This window comes from Salmo salar, chromosome ssa01 (assembly GCF_905237065.1).
Source record: "Salmo salar chromosome ssa01, Ssal_v3.1, whole genome shotgun sequence".
NCBI lineage: Eukaryota > Metazoa > Chordata > Actinopteri > Salmoniformes > Salmonidae > Salmo > Salmo salar.
In genome coordinates this window covers 143472587-143494491 of record NC_059442.1, presented here as the reverse complement: position 1 = coordinate 143494491, position 21905 = coordinate 143472587, and the positions used below count along the sequence as shown (strand labels likewise).

Here is a 21905-nt window from a genome sequence, read left to right as displayed (position 1 = left end):
TGTGTCCTGCCTAGCAGTTGTTAGGGTGATGTTGCTGTTAAGCTACTGCGTATTTAGTTCTGGTTTTGTTTATTTGTGTGTGTATAGTTTAAAGTAACTATGAAAAGTCAACAAGTTTATTTGATCAATTAATCACAAGAGATCTCATATTTGAAATAGCTGTGCTGTATTTACCTATATTTTCAGGAAGTTTAATGTAGGGTGGACCACATGGACAGCTCCTTAGTGGTCAATGAAAATAAGGTCATTTTCTTCAGTGTCACTAGTGATCTGTCACACAACATCACACGTGAGTCTCCATTTCCTCCTCTGTAGGTTTTTCTGTGTCCTACCAAACACACATCAGTTTTCTCACATGACAATCTATGTGTGGAGTTCACTTCACTGACGGAAGAAAGTGGAAAATATGTCTTTGTCTTATATTCTTCTCATTTGTGAGTATTCAATTATTTTAGTCTTTGGATCAATACGTCTTTACACTGATTTTAAGTTTTGGTAATATGTTACTTAATGTATGCTTTATAACTTGTTCTAAGTATGTATGAGCCTTTATTATGCATTATAGTAAGGCTTGTAAAATGTCTCACTAAGTTGTTTTTACCTTGTTCGAAGATGTTGCCGGTGTTGCGGTAAAAGAAAGTTGTGCAGGTACATATTACCAAAAGTCACTACATTAATTGTCCAGCTCAACAGCTATTAATTTATTTCAGGCATAGAAGTATTTTTTGATGACAGATTTGTACACTACTTTTCACAATAGAGTAGCACAATGCTTAAAGTGCCACATCTTTAATAAGAAATGTATTTAGTTGCAAATAGAGAGACAAGGAAGTGATACTCCACATACAAACACATTCTGAACCAAGATTCTTATCTTTCACAATTTCATAGATGCTCTCTATTTCTCTAAACAGATTCGGTTCCCACTCCCACTATTGTATTTTCCCCTGAGTACATCAAAGTAGCTACAACAGTTACAGTACGCTGTGAGTCACCAGAAGGCACAGAGTGCATTTTCTACAGAGATCACCACCCCAAACCTATAAGAACAGTGGATTACAAGCAGGGTGCTTGCCAGTTCAAGTTGTTGTGGAATGAGTTCAAAAAGTGGAACAAGACTGAAGTAGATCTCAGCTGTGTAATTCTACAGAACAGAGAAGATAAATCGATTAAAACCTTAAAACCTAGTGATGCTCGAAGACTTAAAGTGAGTGGTAAGTGACAGTTTTACAGTACTCCAAAGCACATGTTTACCAGGGTACACTTCCCACTTGTTAACTGACTTCATAAATTACATTCACAATTTACAAACAGATCCAATTGGAAAGCCCAGTGTTCATGTGGAGAAGACTGGGAATTACCTCAATCTTCGATGTGAGGCCAAGGCTGGCACCTCATGCTACTTTTATCTGAACAATGGTGACTCACACTTCAAAAAACTACCCTACAAAGACAATGTCTGTGTGGGGAGAGTGGCAGAAGAGGAACTGCAGAGGAAGAGGAGCAGTGTTGGAGAGATCTTCATCACCTGTGCTGTGGAGCTGGTGGTAGAAGGTGAAGATACTGTGACATCACAGCATAGTGAACCCCTCGGTATCACCATAGATGGTGAGGAAGACTAGAGCCCATCAATTTCTGTGATTTCAAGTGTATCTATCTTCTGTTGGTCTATTGTTGTATTGCAAGACTAGTATATTATTATTGTACACATATCAATGTTTTAATTATTTCAATTGTAAATCCTCCAGGAGCTACTAGTTCCCCATCAGTGTTCAGTTTAATCATAACTGGTCAGGAGGAGACAAGCAGCAATGTCACAGCCCAAGGAAGAGGTGAGTAACATTGGTTGAGTTTTAGATTAACTGTGAAAATATTATTATGACAATCCTCTGTTTGTCTATTACTGTATTGCAAGACTAATACTGTATATAATTATTGTACATACTGTGTATATCATTGTTTTATTTACTTTGGTTGTAAATCCTCCTGGAGCCACCAGTTCCATCCCACTTGGAGAGGATTGGTCAGTCAGTAGTATAACTACACAAGGAGAAGGTGTATTAAATAAACATGGTTATTGTGAGCTCAGATTGTTGAAATACATCAGCAAGTGCCTATTCAGATACTGTTTTTGAGAGTGATGTCCCTTTCCCTTCCAGAATCCGTCTCAGTGATCCCCTTCTACCAGTACACCAGTCTTCGTGCTGTTGTCTATGTTATCATTCTGCTGATGGAATCTGTTCTGTGTCTTCTCTGGTATAGACGTGGTGCATGCCTTCTCATACTCACACAAATTGTAACGGATGTAGGAACTTCATTTGATTACTCTTTTATTTCTGAGAATTTTACTGCACAGCAGGAAATGCAAACTTGCAGTGCATTTGAGCATTAAAAATGCTTCTAACGTTTGTAATATCTGCTTTGAAATTTTCAAACTTGATTTCCCTAAAAGAAATGTATCAACCCCAACAAAAATATCCATTAATTATCATCCACATAATAATTCACATTTCCTGTTCCTGCAGGATTATTTTCCTGCTGTAGCAAACTGGCTCAAATTAAGATCCTACATCTTTTTGTTGTTCCGAAGGCTTTTGTCATGTCTTTTATTAGCTATACAACCTGGCGGTATGATTTGTTTTCATCATACTTTTATCTCTGAAGTTGATCCGCAAGGCAATGTCAAACGGAGGTAAGAGTGGTCTATTTATTCATAAATATTTACTCATGCATTTTTTGGGGATTATCTGGTTGATGTACTGGTGAATTGTCGTGTCTTGACCAAAACCCATCTAAGATGCAATTTGTGTGTGTAGAACAAAGCTCTTTACTCCCCACTGCTTGTTAATGTATTTTATATTATGCGAAGTGTTTCATGTGTAATGAGTTTATATGTCTAAAATAGAGCTATTTTATTAGCATTTCATTTTTTTCTGCTCATGGATGTTGTGTTTTCCAGGGGAAATAAAGCTTGTACATTATATTGTAAATCTTGTTGGAAATGTTTAATTTATTTGGAAATTGAGGAGCCACTCTGAGAGGAGACAGCATTGTGTTTAGATTACACAGCAGTTGAGTTTCAAAGGTCTTCAACGATGTTCAGCGGTCCAATGACTCATGATGTTCACTGTTGTACCTGAGCTTTAGCAGAGTGTGTCGAGTCTGTTTGTCACGCAGATGTGACCACAGTGAGGGTACTGATATTGCAGGTACACTTCTATTTCTAGAGATGAGAAGAAGGCACCAACATCACCCCTGCAAACAACACCGCATACGGCTTGCAATACATATCTTCATACTGTATGAAGCTCATGTCTATATCCATCAATAGAAATGACCTGTCAGAGAACATGAAGCGGTGTGGAAAGACACAGTAATGGAATTGTGGTGATGATCTAGGCTGAGATGTGCTATAATGAGCCATTGTGCTGCAACTGGTCCCCTAACACTCTGTCCCTAGCCCTCAAAACCAGATGGATGAGAAAAACATCTATCATTCAACAATTTAAATAAATAAAATGCCAGTTGTATAATTTCCAGATATATTGCAAGATTCACATTAAAAAAATGTCCAACCTTTAAAAAGAAACTGGTGCGTCCTACAAGGAGTTGATGTCAATGTTATCCAGCACTATCCAGTACTCTTACAGAAATCTTAATTATTTGAGAAACAATCCATAACCTTTCCACCTGTGGTTTACCAAAACATGTGAAACAATTTATTGGTGGTGATGAAGTAAAAAACAACTAAAATATATTTGGATTCCTGTTTTGCATTTCTTCAATGCTTGGATTTGCTTCCAAAAAACGAAGTTAGCCAAAAATCCACAAAAGTAATGTGATCTGTGGATGCAATCCAAGCCATATCTTAGTTGGCACAGACTGGTTACTCTGACTGGAAATATGTATTATGTAAACTAAACAGACATGGATCAAGGTACCTGCCATTTCCTCATTTGGAGAAGCATTAGTCACCTCCATTACAAAGCTATAAAAGTTGTGGGGTGAAAAAGCTCAAACAAGAAACTATCCATCAAATTGTCCAACTTCAAATAAACCCAATAGGTCAGTAACTGAACTCATTTGATCATGTCAATGTGTGTGTTGTGTTGGGATCTGAGAAAATGAAAATATACATATTCATGTCAATGATGGAGTGCTGAGGTTTAGAGGGTCTACACCAGAAGTGAATGGTTATAGGAGGAAGCTATATAGTGTGAGCAATTAAGCTTGGAATGTGTTGAGTGCAGGGAAGCAATTACATGTGGCAGGCATTGATGAAGGGAGAGAGCCGTGGATTACTGATAGAGGGGTGTTGAGGTCAAGTCAGGTCACCTTAAAGGAGAATTATAAGTTTATGGCCCGTATCTCTTGTGTCCTGCCTAGCAGTTGTTAGGGTGATGTTGCTGTTAAGCTACTGCGTATTTAGTTCTGGTTTTGTTTATTTGTGTGTGTAGATTTTAAAGTAACTATGAAAAGTCAACAAGTTTATTTGATCAATTATTCACTAGAGGTCTCATATTTCAAATAGCTGTGCTGTAGTTACCTATATTTTCAGGAAGTTTAATGTAGGGTGGACCACATGGACAGCTCCTTAGTGGTCAATGAAAATAAGGTCATTTTCTTCAGTGTCACTAGTGATCTGTCACACAACATCACACGTGAGTCTCCATTTCCTCCTCTGTAGGTTTTTCTGTGTCCTACCAAACACACATCAGTTTTCTCACATGACAATCTATGTGTGGAGTTCACTTCACTGACGGAAGAAAGTGGAAAATATGTCTTTGTCTTATATTCTTCTCATTTGTGAGTATTCAATTATTTTAGTCTTTGGATCAATACGTCTTTACACTGATTTTAAGTTTTGGTAATATGTTACTTAATGTATGCTTTATAACTTGTTCTAAGTATGTATGAGCCTTTATTATGCATTATAGTAAGGCTTGTAAAATGTCTCACTAAGTTGTTTTTACCTTGTTCGAAGATGTTGCCGGTGTTGCGGTAAAAGAAAGTTGTGCAGGTACATATTACCAAATGTCACTTCATTAATTGTCCAGCTCAACAGCTATTGATTTATTTCAGGCATAGAAGTATTTTTTGATGACAGATTTGTACACTACTTTTCACAATAGAGTAGCACAATGCTTAAAGTGCCACATCTTTAATAAGAAATGTATTTAGTTGCAAATAGAGAGACAAGGAAGTGATACTCCACATACAAACACATTCTGAACCAAGATTCTTATCACTCACAATTTCATAGATTCTCTCTATTTCTCTAAACAGATTCGGTTCCCACTCCCACTATTGTATTTTCCTCTGGGTACATCAAAGTAGCTACAACAGTTACAGTACGCTGTGAGTCACCAGAAGGCACAGAGTGCATTTTCTACAGAGATCACCACCCCAACCCTATAAGAAAACTGGATTACAAGCAGGGTGCTTGCCAGTTCAAGTTGTTGTGGAATGAGTTCAAAAAGTGGAACAAGACTGAAGTAGATCTCAGCTGTGTAATTCTACAGAACAGAGAAGGTAAAACGATCAAAACCTCAAAACCTAGTGATGCTCGAAGACTTATAGTGAGTGGTAAGTGACAGTTTTACAGTACTCCAAAGCACATGTTTACCAGAGTACACTTCCCACTTGTTAACTGACTTCATAAATTACATTCACAATTTACAAACAGATCCAATTGGAAAGCCCAGTGTTCATGTGGAGAAGATTGGGAATTACCTCAATCTTCGATGTGAGGCCAAGGCTGGCACCTCATGCTACTTTTATCTGAACAATGGTGACTCACACTTCAAAAAAACTACCCTACAATGGCAATGTCTGTGTGGGGAGAGTCGCAGAAGAGGAACTGCAGAGGAAGAGGAGCAGTGCTAGAGAGATCTTCATCACCTGTGCCGTGGAGCTGGTGGTAGAGGGTGAAGATACTGTGACATCACAGCATAGTGAACCCCTCGGTATCACCATAGATGGTGAGGAAGACTAGAGCCCATCAATTTCTGTGATTTCAAATGTGTCAATCTTCTGTTGGGCTGTTGTTGTAGTGCAAGACTAGTATATTATTATTGTACACATATCAATGTTTTAATTATTTCAATTGTAAATCCTCCAGGAGCTACTAGTTCCCCATCAGTGTTCAGTTTAATCATAACTGGTCAGGAGGAGACAAGCAGCAATGTCACAGCCCAAGGAAGAGGTGAGTAACATTGGTTGAGTTTTAGATTAACTGTGAAAATATTATTATGACAATCCTCTGTTTGTCTATTACTGTATTGCAAGACTAATACTGTATATAATTATTGTACATACTGTGTATATCATTGTTTTATTTACTTTGGTTGTAAATCCTCCTGGAGCCACCAGTTCCATCCCACTTGGAGAGGATTGGTCAGTCAGTAGTATAACTACACAAGGAGAAGGTGTATTAAATAAACATGGTTATTGTGAGCTCAGTTTGTCGAAATACATCAGCAAGTGCCTATTCAGATACTGTTTTTGAGAGTGATGTCCCTTTCCCTTCCAGAATCCGTCTCAGTGATCCCCTTCTACCAGTACACCAGTCTTCGTGCTGTTGTCTATGTTATCATTCTGCTGATGGAATCTGTTCTGTGTCTTCTCTGGTATAGACGTGGTGCATGCCTTCTCATACTCACACAAATTGTAACGGATGTAGGAACTTCATTTGATTACTCTTTTATTTCTGAGAATTTTACTGCACAGCAGGAAATGCAAACTTGCAGTGCATTTGAGCATTAAAAATGCTTCTAACGTTTGTAATTTCCGCGTTGAATTTTTCAAACTTGATTTTCCTAAAAGAAATGTATCAACCCCAACAAAAATATCCATTAATTATCATCCACATAATAATTCACATTTCCTGTTCCTGCAGGATTATTTTCCTGCTGTAGCAAACTGGCTCAAATTAAGATCCTACATCTTTTTGTTGTTCCGAAGGCTTTTGTCATGTCTTTTATTAGCTATACAACCTGGCGGTATGATTTGTTTTCATCATACTTTTATCTCTGAAGTTGATCCACAAGGCAATGTCAAACGGAGGTAACAGTGGTCTATTTATTCATAAATATTTACTCATGCATTTTTTTTCGATTATCTGGTTGATGTACTGGTGAATTGTCGTGTCTTGACCAAAACCCATCTAAGATGCAATATGTGTGTGTAGAACAATGCTCTTTACTCCCCATTGCTTGTTAATGTATTTTATATTATGCGAAGTGTTTCATGTGTAATGAGTTTATATGTCTAAAATACAGCTATTTTATTAGCATTTCATTTTTTTCTGCTCATGGATGTTGTGTTTTCCAGTGGAAATAAAGCTTGTACATTATATTGTAAATCTTGTTGGAAATGTTTAATTTATTTGGAAGTTGAGGAGCCACTCTGAGAGGAGACAGCATTGTGTTTAGATTACACAGCAGTTGAGTTTCAAAGGTCTTCAACGATGTTCAACGGTCCAATGACTCATGATGTTCACTGTTGTACCTGAGATTTAGCAGAGTGTGTCGAGTCTGTTTGTCACGTAGATGTGACCACAGTGAGGGTACTAATATTGCAGGTACACTTCTATTTCTAGAGATGAGAAGAAGACACCAACATCACCCCTGCAAACAACACCGCATACGGCTTGCAATACATATCTTCATACTGTATGAAGCTCATGTCTATTTCCATCAATAGAAATGACTTGTCAGAGAACATGAAGCGGTGTGGAAAGACACAGTAATGGAATTGTGGTGATGATCTAGGCTGAGATGTGCTATAATGAGCCATTGTGCTGCAACTGGTCCCCTAACACTCTGTCCCTAGCCCTCAAAACCAGATGGATGAGAAAAACATCTATCATTCAACAATTTAAATAAATAAAATGCCAGTTGTATAATTTCCAGATATATTGCAAGATTCACATTAAAAAAATGTCCAACCTTTAAAAAGAAACTGGTGCGTCCTACAAGGAGTTGATGTCAATGTTATCCAGCAATATCCAGTACTCTTACAGAAATCTTAATTATTTGAGAAACAATCCATAACCTTTCCACCTGTGGTTTACCAAAACATGTGAAACAATTTATTGGTGGTGATGAAGTAAAAAACAACTAAAATATATTTGGATTCCTGTTTTGCATTTCTTCAATGCTTGGATTTGCTTCCAAAAAACGAAGTTCGCCAAAAATCCACAAAAGTAATGTGATCTGTGGATGCAATCCAAGCCTTATCTTAGTTGGCACAGAGTGATTACTCTGACTGGAAAAATGTATTATGTAAACTAAACAGACATGGATCAAGGTACCTGCCATTTCCTCATTTGGAGAAGCATTAGTCACCTCCATTACAAAGCTATAAAAGTTGTGGGGTGAAAAAGCTCAAACAAGAAACTATCCATCAAATTGTCCAACTTCAAATAAACCCAATAGGTCAGTAACTGAACTCATTTGATCATGTCAATGTGTGTGTTGTGTTGGGATCTGAGAATATGAAAATATACTTATTCATGTCACTGATGGAGTGCTGAGGTTTAGAGGGTCTACACCAGAAGTGAATGGTTATAGGAGGAAGCTATATAGTGTGAGCAATTAAGCTTGGAATGTGTTGAGTGCAGGGAAGCAATTACATGTGGCAGGCATTGATGAAGGGAGAGAGCCATGGATTACTGATAGAGGGGTGTTGAGGTCAAGTCAGGTCACCTTAAATATAAGTTTATGGCCCGTATCTCTTGTGTCCTGCCTAGCAGTTGTTAGGGTGATGTTGCTGTTAAGCTACTGTGTATTTAGTTCTGGTTTTGTTTATTTGTGTGTGTATAGTTTAAAGTAACTATGAAAAGTCAACAAGTTTATTTGATCAATTATTCACTAGAGGTCTCATATTTCAAATAGCTGTGCTGTAGTTACCTATATTTTCAGGAAGTTTAATGTAGGGTGGACCACATGGACAGCTCCTTAGTGGTCAATGAAAATAAGGACATTTTCTTCAGCGTCACTAATGATCTGTCACAACATCAGACGTGAGTCTCCATATCCTCCTCTGTAGGTTTTTCTGTGTCCTACCAAACACACATCAGTTTTCTCACATGACAATCTATGTGTGGAGTTCACTTCACTGACGGAAGAAAGTGGAAAATATGTCTTTGTCTTATATTCTTCTCATTTGTGAGTATTCAATTATTTTGGTCTTTGGATCAATATGTCTTTACACTGATTTTAAGTTTTGGTAATATGTTACATAATGTATGCTTTATAACTTGTTCTAAGTATGTATGAGCCTTTATTATGCCTTATAGTAATGCTTGTAAAATGTCTCACTAAGTTGTTTTTACCTTGTTCGAAGATGTTGCCGGTGTTGCGGTAAAAGAAAGTTGTGCAGGTACATATTACCAAATGTCACTTCATTAATTGTCCAGCTCAACAGCTATTAATTTATTTCAGGCATAAACATATTTTTTGATGACAGATTTGTACACTACTTTTCACAACTAATATAGAGTAGCACAATGCTAAAAGTGCCATATCTTTATTAAGAAATGTATTTAGTTGCAAATAGAGAGACAAGGAAGTGATACTCCACATACAAACACATTCTGAACCAAGATTCTTATCACTCACAATTTCATAGATTCTCTCTATTTCTCTAAACAGATTCGGTTCCCACTCCCACTATTGTATTTTCCCCTGAGTACATCAATGTAGCAACACCTGTTACAGTACGCTGTGAGTCACCAGAAGGCACAGAGTGCAATTTCTACAGAGATCACGACCCCAACCCTATAAGAAAAGTAGATTACAAGCAGGGTGCTTGCCAGTTCAAGTTGTTATGGAATGAGTTCAAAAAGTGGAACAAGACTGAAGTAGATCTCAGCTGTGTAATTCAACAGAACAGAGAAGGTAAAACGATCAAAACCTCAAAACCTAGTGATGCTCGAAGACTTAATGTGGGTGGTAAGTGACAATTTTACAGTACTCCAAAGCACATGTTTACCAGAGTACACTTCCCACTTGTTAACTGACTTCATAAATGACTTTCACAATTTACAAACAGATCCAATTGCAAAGCCCAGTGTTCATGTGGAGAAGATTGGGAATTACCTCGGTCTTCGATGTGAGGCCAAGGCTGGCACCTCATGCTACTTTTATCTGAACAATGGTGACTCACACTTTAATAAACTACCCTACAAAGACAATGTCTGTGTGGGGAGAGTGGCAGAAGAGGAACTGCAGAGGAAGAGGAGCGGTGCTGGAGAGATCTTCATCACCTGTGCTGTGGAGCTGGTGGTAGAGGGTGAAGATACTGTGACATCACAGCATAGTGAACCTTTCGGTATCACCATAGATGGTGAGGAAGACTAGAGCCCATCAATTTCTGTGATTTCAAATGTGTCAATCTTCTGTTGGTCTATTGTTGTATTGCAAGACAAATATATTATTATTGTACACATATCAATGCTTTATTCATTTCAGTGTTAAATCCTCCAAGAGCTACGAGTTCCCCATCAGAGTTCAGTTTAATCATAACTGGTCAGGAGGAGACAAGCAGCAATGTCACAGCCCAAGGAAGAGGTGAGTAACATTGGTTGAGTTTTAGATTAACTGTTAGTAGTCCTAAGAACTTCAAATTGCAAGTTCAGTGAATGACTCTGCTTCTAAATGTACAGCTTTTGATACGTCTCTAACATCTCTAACCTGTTAAGTATCTCGATAGTCACTGTTAGTAAGGGTAATTTGCACAAACATTCTAGTCATTGTAAGGTCAGGTTATACTGTACAGATGACTCACTGATCACTGTGAGCCTTCATTCAGTTTCTTCAGGTCCAGTGTTCCATCATCATCAGTCTGGGTGCTGGTTCCCTTTTCCTGGTTCTGCTAGCTGGGTCTGTGCTGTGTGTTCTCCAAAGCAATTGTGGTGCGTGCTTTCAGATAGGTCTACTCATAACACATTCTTATTTTGTTCCAAATGCTACTTCAAGTTATTCTCAAAGTTGCTAAATTATCTCTATATATCTTTTGAAGGGGTTCAATGCAGGCCTGTAAATACTGGGTAAGACTGGTGTATTCATTTTAGATTCACATAATTTTTTCTTTCTTCATGCACGGCTATATCTTTCTGACTGTACTGCATTGTCTCGACAGAAGCCCACCTGATCAGCAAGACCAAACCCCACCTTGTGTCTGTGAGTATGAGAGTTAACTAAATCACCACTGCCTTTATCTTCTTTTGTTCAGTGTTTTATTTTCCCTCATTCTCTCATTTCAAACAGATTCTGTCATCACAAAGCCGTCTAGGGATGAGGTGAGTTGGTTTGAACCAGTGCAGTGTGAAGTAGCCTAATATGCACTTTACTTCTACGATATCAAGCAATATTGCCAATAGCACCAATGACAACCCTACTGTGCACACAGCTCAAAGTGACTTGATCTCTCTCTTACAGGAAGAGGACAGTAGTCTGCAATACGCTACTGTGACATATACCAGTGACCGAGCTAGTCTTCAATATGCAACAGTGACATCTACCGGTAACCAAGTTGGACCTGGGCGCAGCAAGATCAAGTTTGAAATAGCTGGAGAGTACGCCCTCTTAGCAGAATCATAGAAGAAGAAACATTTACTGGATAACATGTTTTGCCATAGTTTACAGTTACAATCCTATCTTTTTTTCTTCATATTGGATCATAATTTAGTCATAGCACAAAGAACACTGCCACAACAACAAAGATATCTACTAATTTCTGAAAACAAGCAGTTTCAACTATTTGCATTTTAGGTTAAATTAAATAAATAAAAAAATTAACTCTATCTGAAACATAAAATAAATATTTTTCTAAATTGAGTTACTCAATGTAGTCAGCAGTCACAAATCAGTATTCACCAATCTATTTCACTCATTGACAAGAGTCAATAGAGTCTCAAATCCACAAGAGGGTAGAACACATGTCAAACTTTGCTTGTTACATCTCACATCTCTCTCTCCCTTTCTGATCTCTCGCTCTCTACATCTCTCTCTTTAACCTTGTCTGGTGTATATTAGTTTTCAGTGGGGGAAAAGGTACTCAACTGTCATACTTGAGTAAAAGTAAAGATACCTTCATAGAAAATGACCCAAGTAAAAGTAAAAGTCACCCAGTAAAATTCTACTTGAGTAAAAGTCTATAAGTATTTGGTTTAAAATATACTTAAGTATGAAAAATAAAAGTATAAATAATTTCAAATTCCTTATTTTAAGCAAACCAGAGTCCACCATTTTCTTTTTTTTCTCTTTTTTTTACGGAATGCCAGGGGCACACTCCAACACTCAGCCATCATTTACAAACAAATCATGTCAGTTTAGTGAGTCCGCCAGATCAGAAGCAGTAGGGATGACCAGGGATGTTCGGTTGATAAGTCTGTGAATGTCACTATCTTCCTGGCCTGCTAAGCATTCAAAATGTAATGAGTACTTTTGGGTGTCAATGAAAATGTATGGAGTAAAAAGTACAATATTTTCTTAAGAATGTAGTGAACTAAAAGTAAAAGCAGTCAAAAATATAAATAGTAAAGTGTAGATACCCCAAAAAGCTACTTAAGTGTTACTATAAAGTATTTTTTACTTAAGTACTTTACACTTCCATTAGTTGAAAAAAAATATGTTTTGTTATTATGATGGTTTAATTACAGTATGTGTCTTTACTTCCACCTGTTGATACACTACCTCCATTTTTCCTCTCTCTGATTCCTGATTCACAAATCAAATCAAATCAAATGTTATTGGTCACATACACATGGTTAGCAGATGTTAATGCGAGTGTAGCGAAATGCTTGTGCTTCTACTTCTGACCATCCAGTCATATCTAACAAGTAATCTAACAAGTTCACAACATCTACCTTTTACACACAAGTGTATAGGAATGAATAAGAATATGTACATGTAAATATATGGATGAGCAATGGCCGAACGGCATAGGCAAGATGCAGTAAATGGTATAGAGTACACTATATACCTATGAGATGAGGAATGTAGGGTATGTAAACATTATATAAAGTGGCATTGTTTAAAGTGACTAGTGATACATTTATTACATCCAATTTTTTATTATTAAAGTGGCTAGAGATTTGAGTCAGTATGTTAGCAGCAGCCGCTCAATGTTAGTGATGGCTGTTTAACAATATGATGGCCTTGAGATAGAAGCTGTTTTTCAGTCTCTCGGTGTCAGCTTTGATGCACCTGTACTGACCTCGCCTTCTGGATGGTAGCGGGGTGAACAGGCAGTGACTCGGGTGGTTGTTGTCCTTGATGATCTTTTTGGCCTTCCTGTGACATCAGGTGGTGTAGGTGTCCTGGAGGGCAGGTAGTTTGCCCCCGGTGATGCGTTGTGCAGACCTCACTACCTTCCGGAGAGCTTTGCGATTGTGGGCAGAGCAGTTGCCGCACCAGGCGATGATACAGCCCGACAGGATGCTCTCGATTGTGCTTCTGTAAAAGTTTGTGAGTGTTTTTGGTGACAAGCCAAATTTCTTCAGCATTCTGATGGTTAAGAGGCGCTGTTGTGCCTTCTAATGCTGTTGTGGGGAAATTTGTCAAGAGAGATTAAATTTCCATTTATCCGTAAAGGGATGCTCTCTCTGCTGTTTCCTGATGTTCACGATCATCTCCTTTGTTTTGTTGACAGTGAGTGTGAAGTTATTTTCCTGACACCACACTCCAAGGACCCTCACCTCCTCCCTGTAGGCCGTCTCGTCGTTGTTGGTAATATCTGATACTCTGTGGACCCCACCTCCTCCTGTAGTCTGTCAACATCTGTTCCTCTCAGACCAATTGCATTCTCATACTGGGCTATAAATAGATGTGCAAAGGTTTTAAGATGTGATTCATTTGAACAAGTATACTTGATGCATGTGTAAATGAACAGCTTTCTTGATGAATAAGTAAATTATTCATGTGCAAAGCTTCAACAAGAGACAAATTAAACCCACATGATAATTGCAACATTTAAATAATATTTTAAATTGACTTTTTTGCAACTACAAGTGGTTCCTCCTGGTTAGGCCCAACCTAATGTCTAAAACCCAGAACAAAATATTACATGAACATAACTCTCATAACCCCTGTGCTCCCAACAGAGGTAACATGTTTGTTACGGATCTTAGGACAGAATAGGCCCAGCCAGATCAGTCTTATCTAAACCTGCAATTGGAGCACATTACAAACCTATGACAGCTACAGGTATGATAGTGTATATGAAAACTATGCACCATCACAGAAGGGTCATAGGTGGGAGCTATTGTTTCACCATAAAGGTAGAGAGGGGAGACAGAAAATACAGTGTGTCACTCACACTCACTACTGTGGCATTGCCTGAGTCATTATCTACAGCCAACAGCTCCTGTGTATATTTCTAAAAACATTTTCGAGAGCATGTGAAAATAGTCGACCCCGAAAGCATCTTTCATTTGGATATATGCTGTTTCACTTCTCTCTCTGCATTATAATAATAACAGGTGGCAGGTTTGGGACCTTCAAAGAATTCTTAACCATGATCCAATGAATGTGCTGCTGGTGCCTTATCTGTGCGTTATGTATTATTAATAATATAATTATTGTACTGTATAATAAAATGTAAAATAATTTACTTTCATAACAATATCCCTAATTGTACTTTTGCTTGGAATAACAATGAACTACATTTCTTGTAGTCTCTCTTGACCTACAATTAACTGATGCAGGTGCGTTTCTTCCCTTCTCTTGCTTGTTTTGTCATTCAACATTAGGGATGCACTTTTGTGATTTGCATGGTTATCAATGGCTGGGAAATAAATGTTGAGCTCTTCTTACAGCTCTTTAAGGATAGGGGGCAGTATTGACAATTTCGGAAAAAAATATGTGCCCATATTAAACTGCCTCCTACTCAAACTCAGAAGCTAGGATATGCATATTATTAGTAGATTTGGATAGAAAACACTCTGAAGTTTCTAAAACTGTTTGAATGGTGTCTGTGAGTATAACAGAACTCATATGGCAAGCAAAAACCTGAGAGAAATCCTACCAGGAAGTGGAAATCTGGATGCATGGGATCTCTTCAAGTCATTTCCTATTGAACACACAGTGACATAGTAATAATTGTGCACTTCCTAAGGCTTCCACTAGATGTCAACAGTCTTTACAAAGTTTTTTGAGGCGTCTACGATGAACAAAGACCGAATGAGAAGGTGGGGAATTTGGTCACCCAGGGAATGACATCACTTCATTGGTGCGCATTCACGAGGGTGGATCCTCTGTTCCTAAATGTTTTTCAAGACACAGGTACCGTCCGGTTGAAATATTACTGAATCTTCACGTTCTAAAGGCCCTAAGGCTTGATGTTTTACAACGTTTGACATGTTTGAACGAACGTAAATACAACTTTTTTTTACTTTTCGTCGTGACATTGTCCGCGCGCTTCCTACATTTGGAGTAGCTGAACTGAACGCACAAACAACAAGGAGTTATTTGGACATATTATGAACATTTATTGTGGACCTGGGATTCCTGGAAGTGCCTTCTGATGAAGATCATCAAAGGTAAGGGAATATTTCTAATGCAATTTATGATTTTAGATGACTCCAAGATGGCAGCTATCTGTATAGCCTAGTGTATTTTTCTGAGCTCAGTACTTAGATTATTGCAAAGAGTGCTTTCCTCGTGAAGCTTTTTTGAAATCTTTCACAGCGTTAGCATAAAGGAGATGTTCATCTATAATTCTTTGAATGACAGTTTAATATTTTATTAACGTTTATGACAAGTATTTTTGTAAATTGTGGTGCTGATTCACTGGCAGTATTTGAGGAAAAATATTTTCTGAACGTCACGCGCCAATGTAAAATGCTGTTTTTATATATAAATATGAACTTTATCGAACAAAAAAATGCATGTATTGTGTAACATGATGTCCTAGGAGTGTCATCTGATGAAGATCGTCAAAGGTTAGTGCTGCATTTAGCTGTTGGGTATTTGGGTATTTGTGATGCATGCTAGTTGCTTGGAAAATGGCTGTGTGGTTATTTTTGTCGATGTACTCTCCTAACATAATCTAATGTTTTGCTTTCGCTGTAAAGCCTTTTTGAAATCGGACAACGTGGTTCGATTCAGGAGAAGTGTATCTATAAAATGGTATAAAATAGTCCTATGTTTGAGAAATAGATATTATTAGATTTGTGGTTATGAATATGCCGCTCTGATTTTTCACTGGCTATTGTCAAACTCAATCCTGTTGTAAGAGGTTTTAAAAAGGGAATAATCTTGCATTTTGAATTAGTTTTAGAACGGACACAAATCTTAGTTTTTTCACTATAATGTTATCATTCCTATCCTCAGCTATCTCTCTCTTTCCTCAACTATCTCTCTCTTTCCTCAACTATCTCTCTCATTCCTCATCCTTCAAGGGGACAAGGAGAATCAGACAAACACTTGGAATACCCAGGAGAAGAAGCACCAGATCTCAGTAAGCCTGAAGTTTGTGACCCTGACTGAAGTGGTTGAGCTGAGCTGCGAGTCCTCTGCCCTTGTAGAGGGTCAGCAGTGTTTGTTCTATGTGGATTCTAAACTCAAGGAGCTTGGTCGCTCAAATGCCAGCCCAACCAATGATCCCACCCAGTAAAAGGGTCAGAGCTGCTTGGGTGGAAGCCCAGAGGGCTGTGGTCAAAGGTCACCGTCCAGTGTCATTACGAAGAGGACTCACCTCCCAGCAAAAATGTCACAGTGGTGGTGTGGAACACAAGTAAGAAAGATTACATGAGAAATGTAATGCATAGATTCCTGATTTAGGTCATTCATCCATTTGGTCAAAAATACATTTTACTCTGTTACAGACATGCTGACTAAGTACATCATCGGATGTATGGCCCTGATAGGATTCATGATTCTACTTGCAGTATTCATATTCTGCATCACCTGTCTCCTCTCACTGAAAGCAAAGAGTATATGAACCTGGTATCTAACAGCCTTTTAAACGTATTAGCAAAACCGATCAGACAGAATCACTCATTTATTCCATTGTTTTACTGTCATAGGGAACGGACGCCTCATCATAACAAGGTGAATAGTGTTGGCTGTGTGTTGAACAGCATGATTATGACAGCATACAGAACATACAGTTTAAATGTGAATGCCTGTCTCACCTAACCATGTCTTTCAGATCGCCCAGTGACCAGACATTGCCAGGAGACCCTACCGTAACAAGTATGTATGATGCCACAGTGAAGTGTACGTGTGTAGGCCTATTATTATAGAGATATTTACCACAGTCCCGTTTTAACAGCACATTTCTGTGATTCTGTTAACACAGCAAGTGACACAACAAATCCTGTAGAATCTCCACAGGAAAAGAAGGCAATACCATGACATAATTATGTTTTTATGTAGCTGCCTCACGCTCTTCCTCTACTTTACCACCATAGTGCTTTTTTTGGTTTTCTGTGCATAAACAGTACAGTGGGCTGGCACACAACACATAAGCATGTTATAAATGAAAACCATTGTGGTTTATTGTAAGGATATTATGATTTGATGTTTTATTTCAAATAGTGATTTGTCCTCATTCCTTTGCTGCAATAACAGGAAGGTGAAGATGATTGGTGCTATGCCACCGTGTCCCATGCTGGTGCTCCTCCATCCTACTGAGTCAAGTTTGAGCAAGGCCATGACTATGCCACAATGGTCATATACTGACCAGCATGTGCCGACCTGAAAAGACATGAAAGGACTTCCACACCTCCATTTCAATTTTCTTTCCAAGAAATCAATTGCATAAATCTATTTGCAATGTAGTTTTGATCATCCAATTTGTCACTTTAAGAGAACAATTAAGTTTTTGTATTCCACCATCCGCTTAATTTCTGTTTGTCTCGTGTGCACCTGTCAGTCCCAGTCGCAGGAAACAGTAACACGCTGCTTTTCGCTGACCAGGCACTCATCTTTGCTTACCTGCTGAAAGCTTCTAAATGTAAGCCATTGACTTAAAGTAATAATTACTTATTAGGCTACTCTCTCGTTTCTCAATTAAATTGAAATCACATGTTAAGTCAGCAGCTTTTATAAATTCCACGAGGGTTAAGTCTACTCCAAATGTGCACGGTCCGTGGATAAATTGGCAAGTTTTCTAACCGTTTTCTCACGTTGTTGTGGTTACAAACTACTCTACTACTACCCGGCCGTAGCAATACAAGACACGTTTAAACCACAAGATGGCAATGTTGAATCCTGTTTTGCAACAATTTTAAGAGCTCCTCGTAGGCAAGGAAAACCCTTTTTGGACATTTCTGTTATTGGAATAGGCTATCATCAAAATAAATCAATCGTACAATACCATTGGAAATTAATGTTGAAAGTTACATTCATGTTCCCAAAATTTTAATGGAAAATGTATTGTCGCTGCTTCCTGTTGACAAGCCATTTTGATAAATAGCCCAATGTCAAAACAAAATTTAGAGATTAGATTAGACATTAGAGATTAGAGAGTTTAATAGTCACATCATGCACAGGGTTGCAGATGTAATTACAGGGCACGAGCTCCAACAATGCAGGACAAAGTGAAATAAAATAATACAAATAGAATAATACAAATATACATAATAATAAATACATTTTAACAACTGTGTCATTGATAGATGTCCATTGGGGGTGGGGACAGGGTTAACGTCCGTTAGAGGGGATGGGAAATGTCCACAGGAGGAGCAGCAGGGTGAGTAGGTGACTAGTCGTGACTATTCAGCATAATACATGTGTATTGGGGAGGGCAGGGTAAAAATGTCCTTTGAGGTGGGGGGTAGAAGCCTGATGGTCTGGGAGTAGAAGCTATTGGCCAGTCTTACAGTTTTTACCATGATGCTCCTATACTGCCTGCGTCTGAGTGATAGAACGGGGAGGACAGGCCGTGGCTCAGGATGCTGGGGTCCCTGATTATCTTCTTTGCCTTCCAGCGACACTTGGTGTTGTAGGTGTCCAAATCAATAAGCAATATGCAGAAACAGTTCGTTACATATTGAAAACCTAAAATCTACTATCTACACATGTGCAGCAATTGTAATCATATTACTTGTACGTTTTAAACTAGCACCTTATAAACTGCACACGCACCAAAACCCTGGTGTTTTGACAAGTGGCAATAAATAACTGATATCGAATAGGTGGGAGGGATTAAGGTTGTAGCGCTGTTGAAACTAACACAACTAAAACAACACATGGAAACTGGAGATATTTTTTACGTCACTGGTTAGAGAACAACATGCAGAAGTCATAAATCAGCTACATTTTGGAGTGAGGCAATTTGATTTGGGGGTCGCCAAAACAGAAAGAGAAACGCTACACTTATTTTCCAATCACTCATATTGATATCACATTGAAATCAATTGCACGAGGGGGAGATAAGGTTGCAAGTCCTGTTAAAACTAACACAGATCAAAAACTACACGGAATCTGGTAATAATGTGTTGCCTACAATTTGTAGAAGACAGCTAGCTACATTTTGAAGTGTTGCATTTTGATTCAAGTGGGTCGCCAACGAGGTAAGTGTAATGCAACACTTTTTCATTTCATGCTGAAATCAAAAGAACAGGGTCAAACGTTTGAGCTGTAGCGTTGTTGGTTAGATGAGAACTTATAGAAGGCATACAGTATTGGCCTATCTATATTTTGGATTGTCGGATGTTGATTTTCGTCAAGCGACTTTAATAGAGACCAAGAGACCAGGGCCTCCCGAGTGGCGCAGCACAATTGGCCAAGAGTCTTCCAGGTTAGGGGAGGGTTTGGCTGACCTGATTTCCTTGTCCATTGCGCTCTAGAGACTCCTTGTGGAGGCCAGGCGCCTGCAAGCAGACTTCAGTCGCCAGCTGGACAGTGTTTCCTCCGACACATTGGTGCGGCTGGCTTCCGGGTTAAGCGAACAGTGCGGCTTGGCAGGGTCGTGTTTCAAAGGATGCATGGCTCTCGACCTTCGCCTCTCCCGAGTCCGTAACATGGCTGGGGAGAAGTTGGGTGCTTAAACAGAAAATATCTATAACATCCGACTACTATTTTGATTCAAGTGGGTCTCCAACGCGTTAAGTGTAATGCAACACTTTTTTTTACCACTTCCATCGATATCGTGCTGAAATCAATATAACAGGGTGAAACGTTTGGGCTGTGGCATTTTTGGTTGGATGAGAATTTATAGAAGGCTTACAGTTTGGCCTATCTATATTTTGGAATGTCGGATGTTGATTTTCGGAGATCTGGCAACATTAGTCTGCACTATTGAGGTATGAGTATAGGTTCAGCAGTCTTATTGTTGTAGATTAAAATGCATTGTCATTATTGAAATGATTTATATGATAGCATTCACCAACATTTCAGTAGGTGGCAGTATTATGCACATTTTAGTATTCCAGACTTTTTGCAGCTAGAAAATATATTCTCATAGTTGTACTGACATTTTTGACACATGGAAAAAAAACTGAATTGGATCCTGCCCCATCAGTTAGAGTGGAATACTGCCTAGCCTACGTAGATGTGCCTAGTATGTCATTTCCCATTTGACATTTGTGCTGAACACAGAATAAACCCCCATTCTATTCCTGGGGCTACTGAACTATATTTTGGAGTGTTTAGTTCCTCCAGTTGAATGGGGACCGTTACCATAAGTCAAAATAAAGTCCAAAGCTCTCAATCACACCAAAAGAATTTCCCTCCCTGCTTGGTGTCAGTAGTAGTAGGTGGAGTTTGTACCGTGTTGAATGACGCATGAAGAAGCGATTAATGGAAAGACCCCAAATCAATGCAGGTTTTATTGACATACTGTACACACACACACACTCAATAGATAAATTGCTTGGTCACCAGGGAGACATCCCCTATTCATCTATGAGTCCTTAATGGGAAACACTTTTAATTACTCTATTACTTTTTAAAATAAAAATGCTTGTGTTCCCTATGCACAGTATTGATTGAATGCTTCATTTTGCAGGTAGGCTAACTGGAATGAGCAAAGCAATTCAGTTGCATTCTCAAGCCAGGCAGTTGAATGCAGGTGTGCTGGTATATTGGCTCATAGAAACCGTAAATAAATATGACTAATGTGTTTCCAGTCAGGTGGCTGCTGTCTTAAGACTATGCAGAGAGAGTGAGACCCCCACCATGATGTCAGTGTAATTCCTTTGTTTCTATGTCTCTGGCGTTGAGAAGGATCCCACATATAGCGCTGAGATTACATTTAGTGTGACTGGAATATAAATAAATGGAGCGACTAGAATATGCCTTTTACTTCCATTTCCATGTTGCCCTTGCTCTCTTTTCCCTCGATCAATGCTTGTGTGAGGTCCTTATTGGTTCTGGAATGATTCATTATTTGTTCTACAGTGAAAAGGAAAGGGAGAAGTGCATGCAATTTTTATGAAACACACGTTTTTGATGTTTATTCCTTGTCTGTTGCTGACTGTAAAATATAACAGAACCTGATTAGCTAGGGTGAACACAGCCCCATCTTACTGCTTGTGTACTCCTCCATGTCAATAAATCACACAGAGAAATACATACCAACAATTCTCTATACATCTTTGAAAACCAAAAGATATATAGAATAGCCTTTAGAGCAGAGGAAGAAAAGGCTGTATATTTAAGCAATAATGCCCAAGGGGGTGTGGTATATAGCCAATATGCCACTGCTAAGGGCTGTTCTTAAGCACGACGCATCTCGGAGTGCCTGTACAAAGCCCTTAGCCGTGGTATATTGGCCATATACCACAAACCCCCGAGGTGCCTTATTGCTATTATAAACTGGTAGTCAATGTAATTAGAGCAGTGAAAATAAATGTTTTGTCATACCCATGGTATATGACCTGATATGCCACGGCTGTCAGCCAATCAGCATTCAGGGCTTAAACCACCCAGTTTATATATTTGATTGAA

General features: G+C 38.6%; 2 protein-coding genes and 2 long non-coding RNA genes across 4 annotated transcripts; all 4 read left to right on the top strand.

Annotated features, from left to right (window-relative positions):
- Positions 1-318: 318 nt before the first annotated feature.
- On the top strand, positions 319-2392 carry LOC106567191 (uncharacterized). The gene is made up of 6 exons (XM_045701068.1): positions 319-434; positions 613-648; positions 915-1214; positions 1315-1608; positions 1749-1832; positions 2160-2392. The coding sequence occupies exons 1-6, from the start codon at positions 407-409 to the stop codon at positions 2390-2392; spliced, it is 975 nt and encodes a 324-aa protein (XP_045557024.1). The 5' UTR covers positions 319-406.
- Positions 2393-4697: 2305 nt separating this feature from the next.
- Positions 4698-5331, top strand: LOC106567198 (uncharacterized). Its single transcript, XR_001320015.2, has 3 exons — positions 4698-4806; positions 4985-5020; positions 5287-5331. It is a non-coding gene; the product is annotated as an uncharacterized lncRNA (long non-coding RNA).
- A 3555-nt stretch (positions 5332-8886) lies between these two features.
- Positions 8887-12789, top strand: LOC106567203 (uncharacterized). The gene is made up of 10 exons (XM_045692473.1): positions 8887-9170; positions 9349-9384; positions 9657-9956; positions 10057-10350; positions 10476-10574; positions 10816-10918; positions 11026-11053; positions 11146-11186; positions 11274-11305; positions 11445-12789. The coding sequence occupies exons 1-8, from the start codon at positions 9143-9145 to the stop codon at positions 11155-11157; spliced, it is 900 nt and encodes a 299-aa protein (XP_045548429.1). The 5' UTR covers positions 8887-9142; the 3' UTR covers positions 11158-11186; positions 11274-11305; positions 11445-12789.
- A 4256-nt stretch (positions 12790-17045) lies between these two features.
- Positions 17046-17719, top strand: LOC123726097 (uncharacterized). The gene is made up of 3 exons (XR_006758396.1): positions 17046-17060; positions 17161-17204; positions 17583-17719. It is a non-coding gene; the product is annotated as an uncharacterized lncRNA (long non-coding RNA).
- Positions 17720-21905: the final 4186 nt, after the last annotated feature.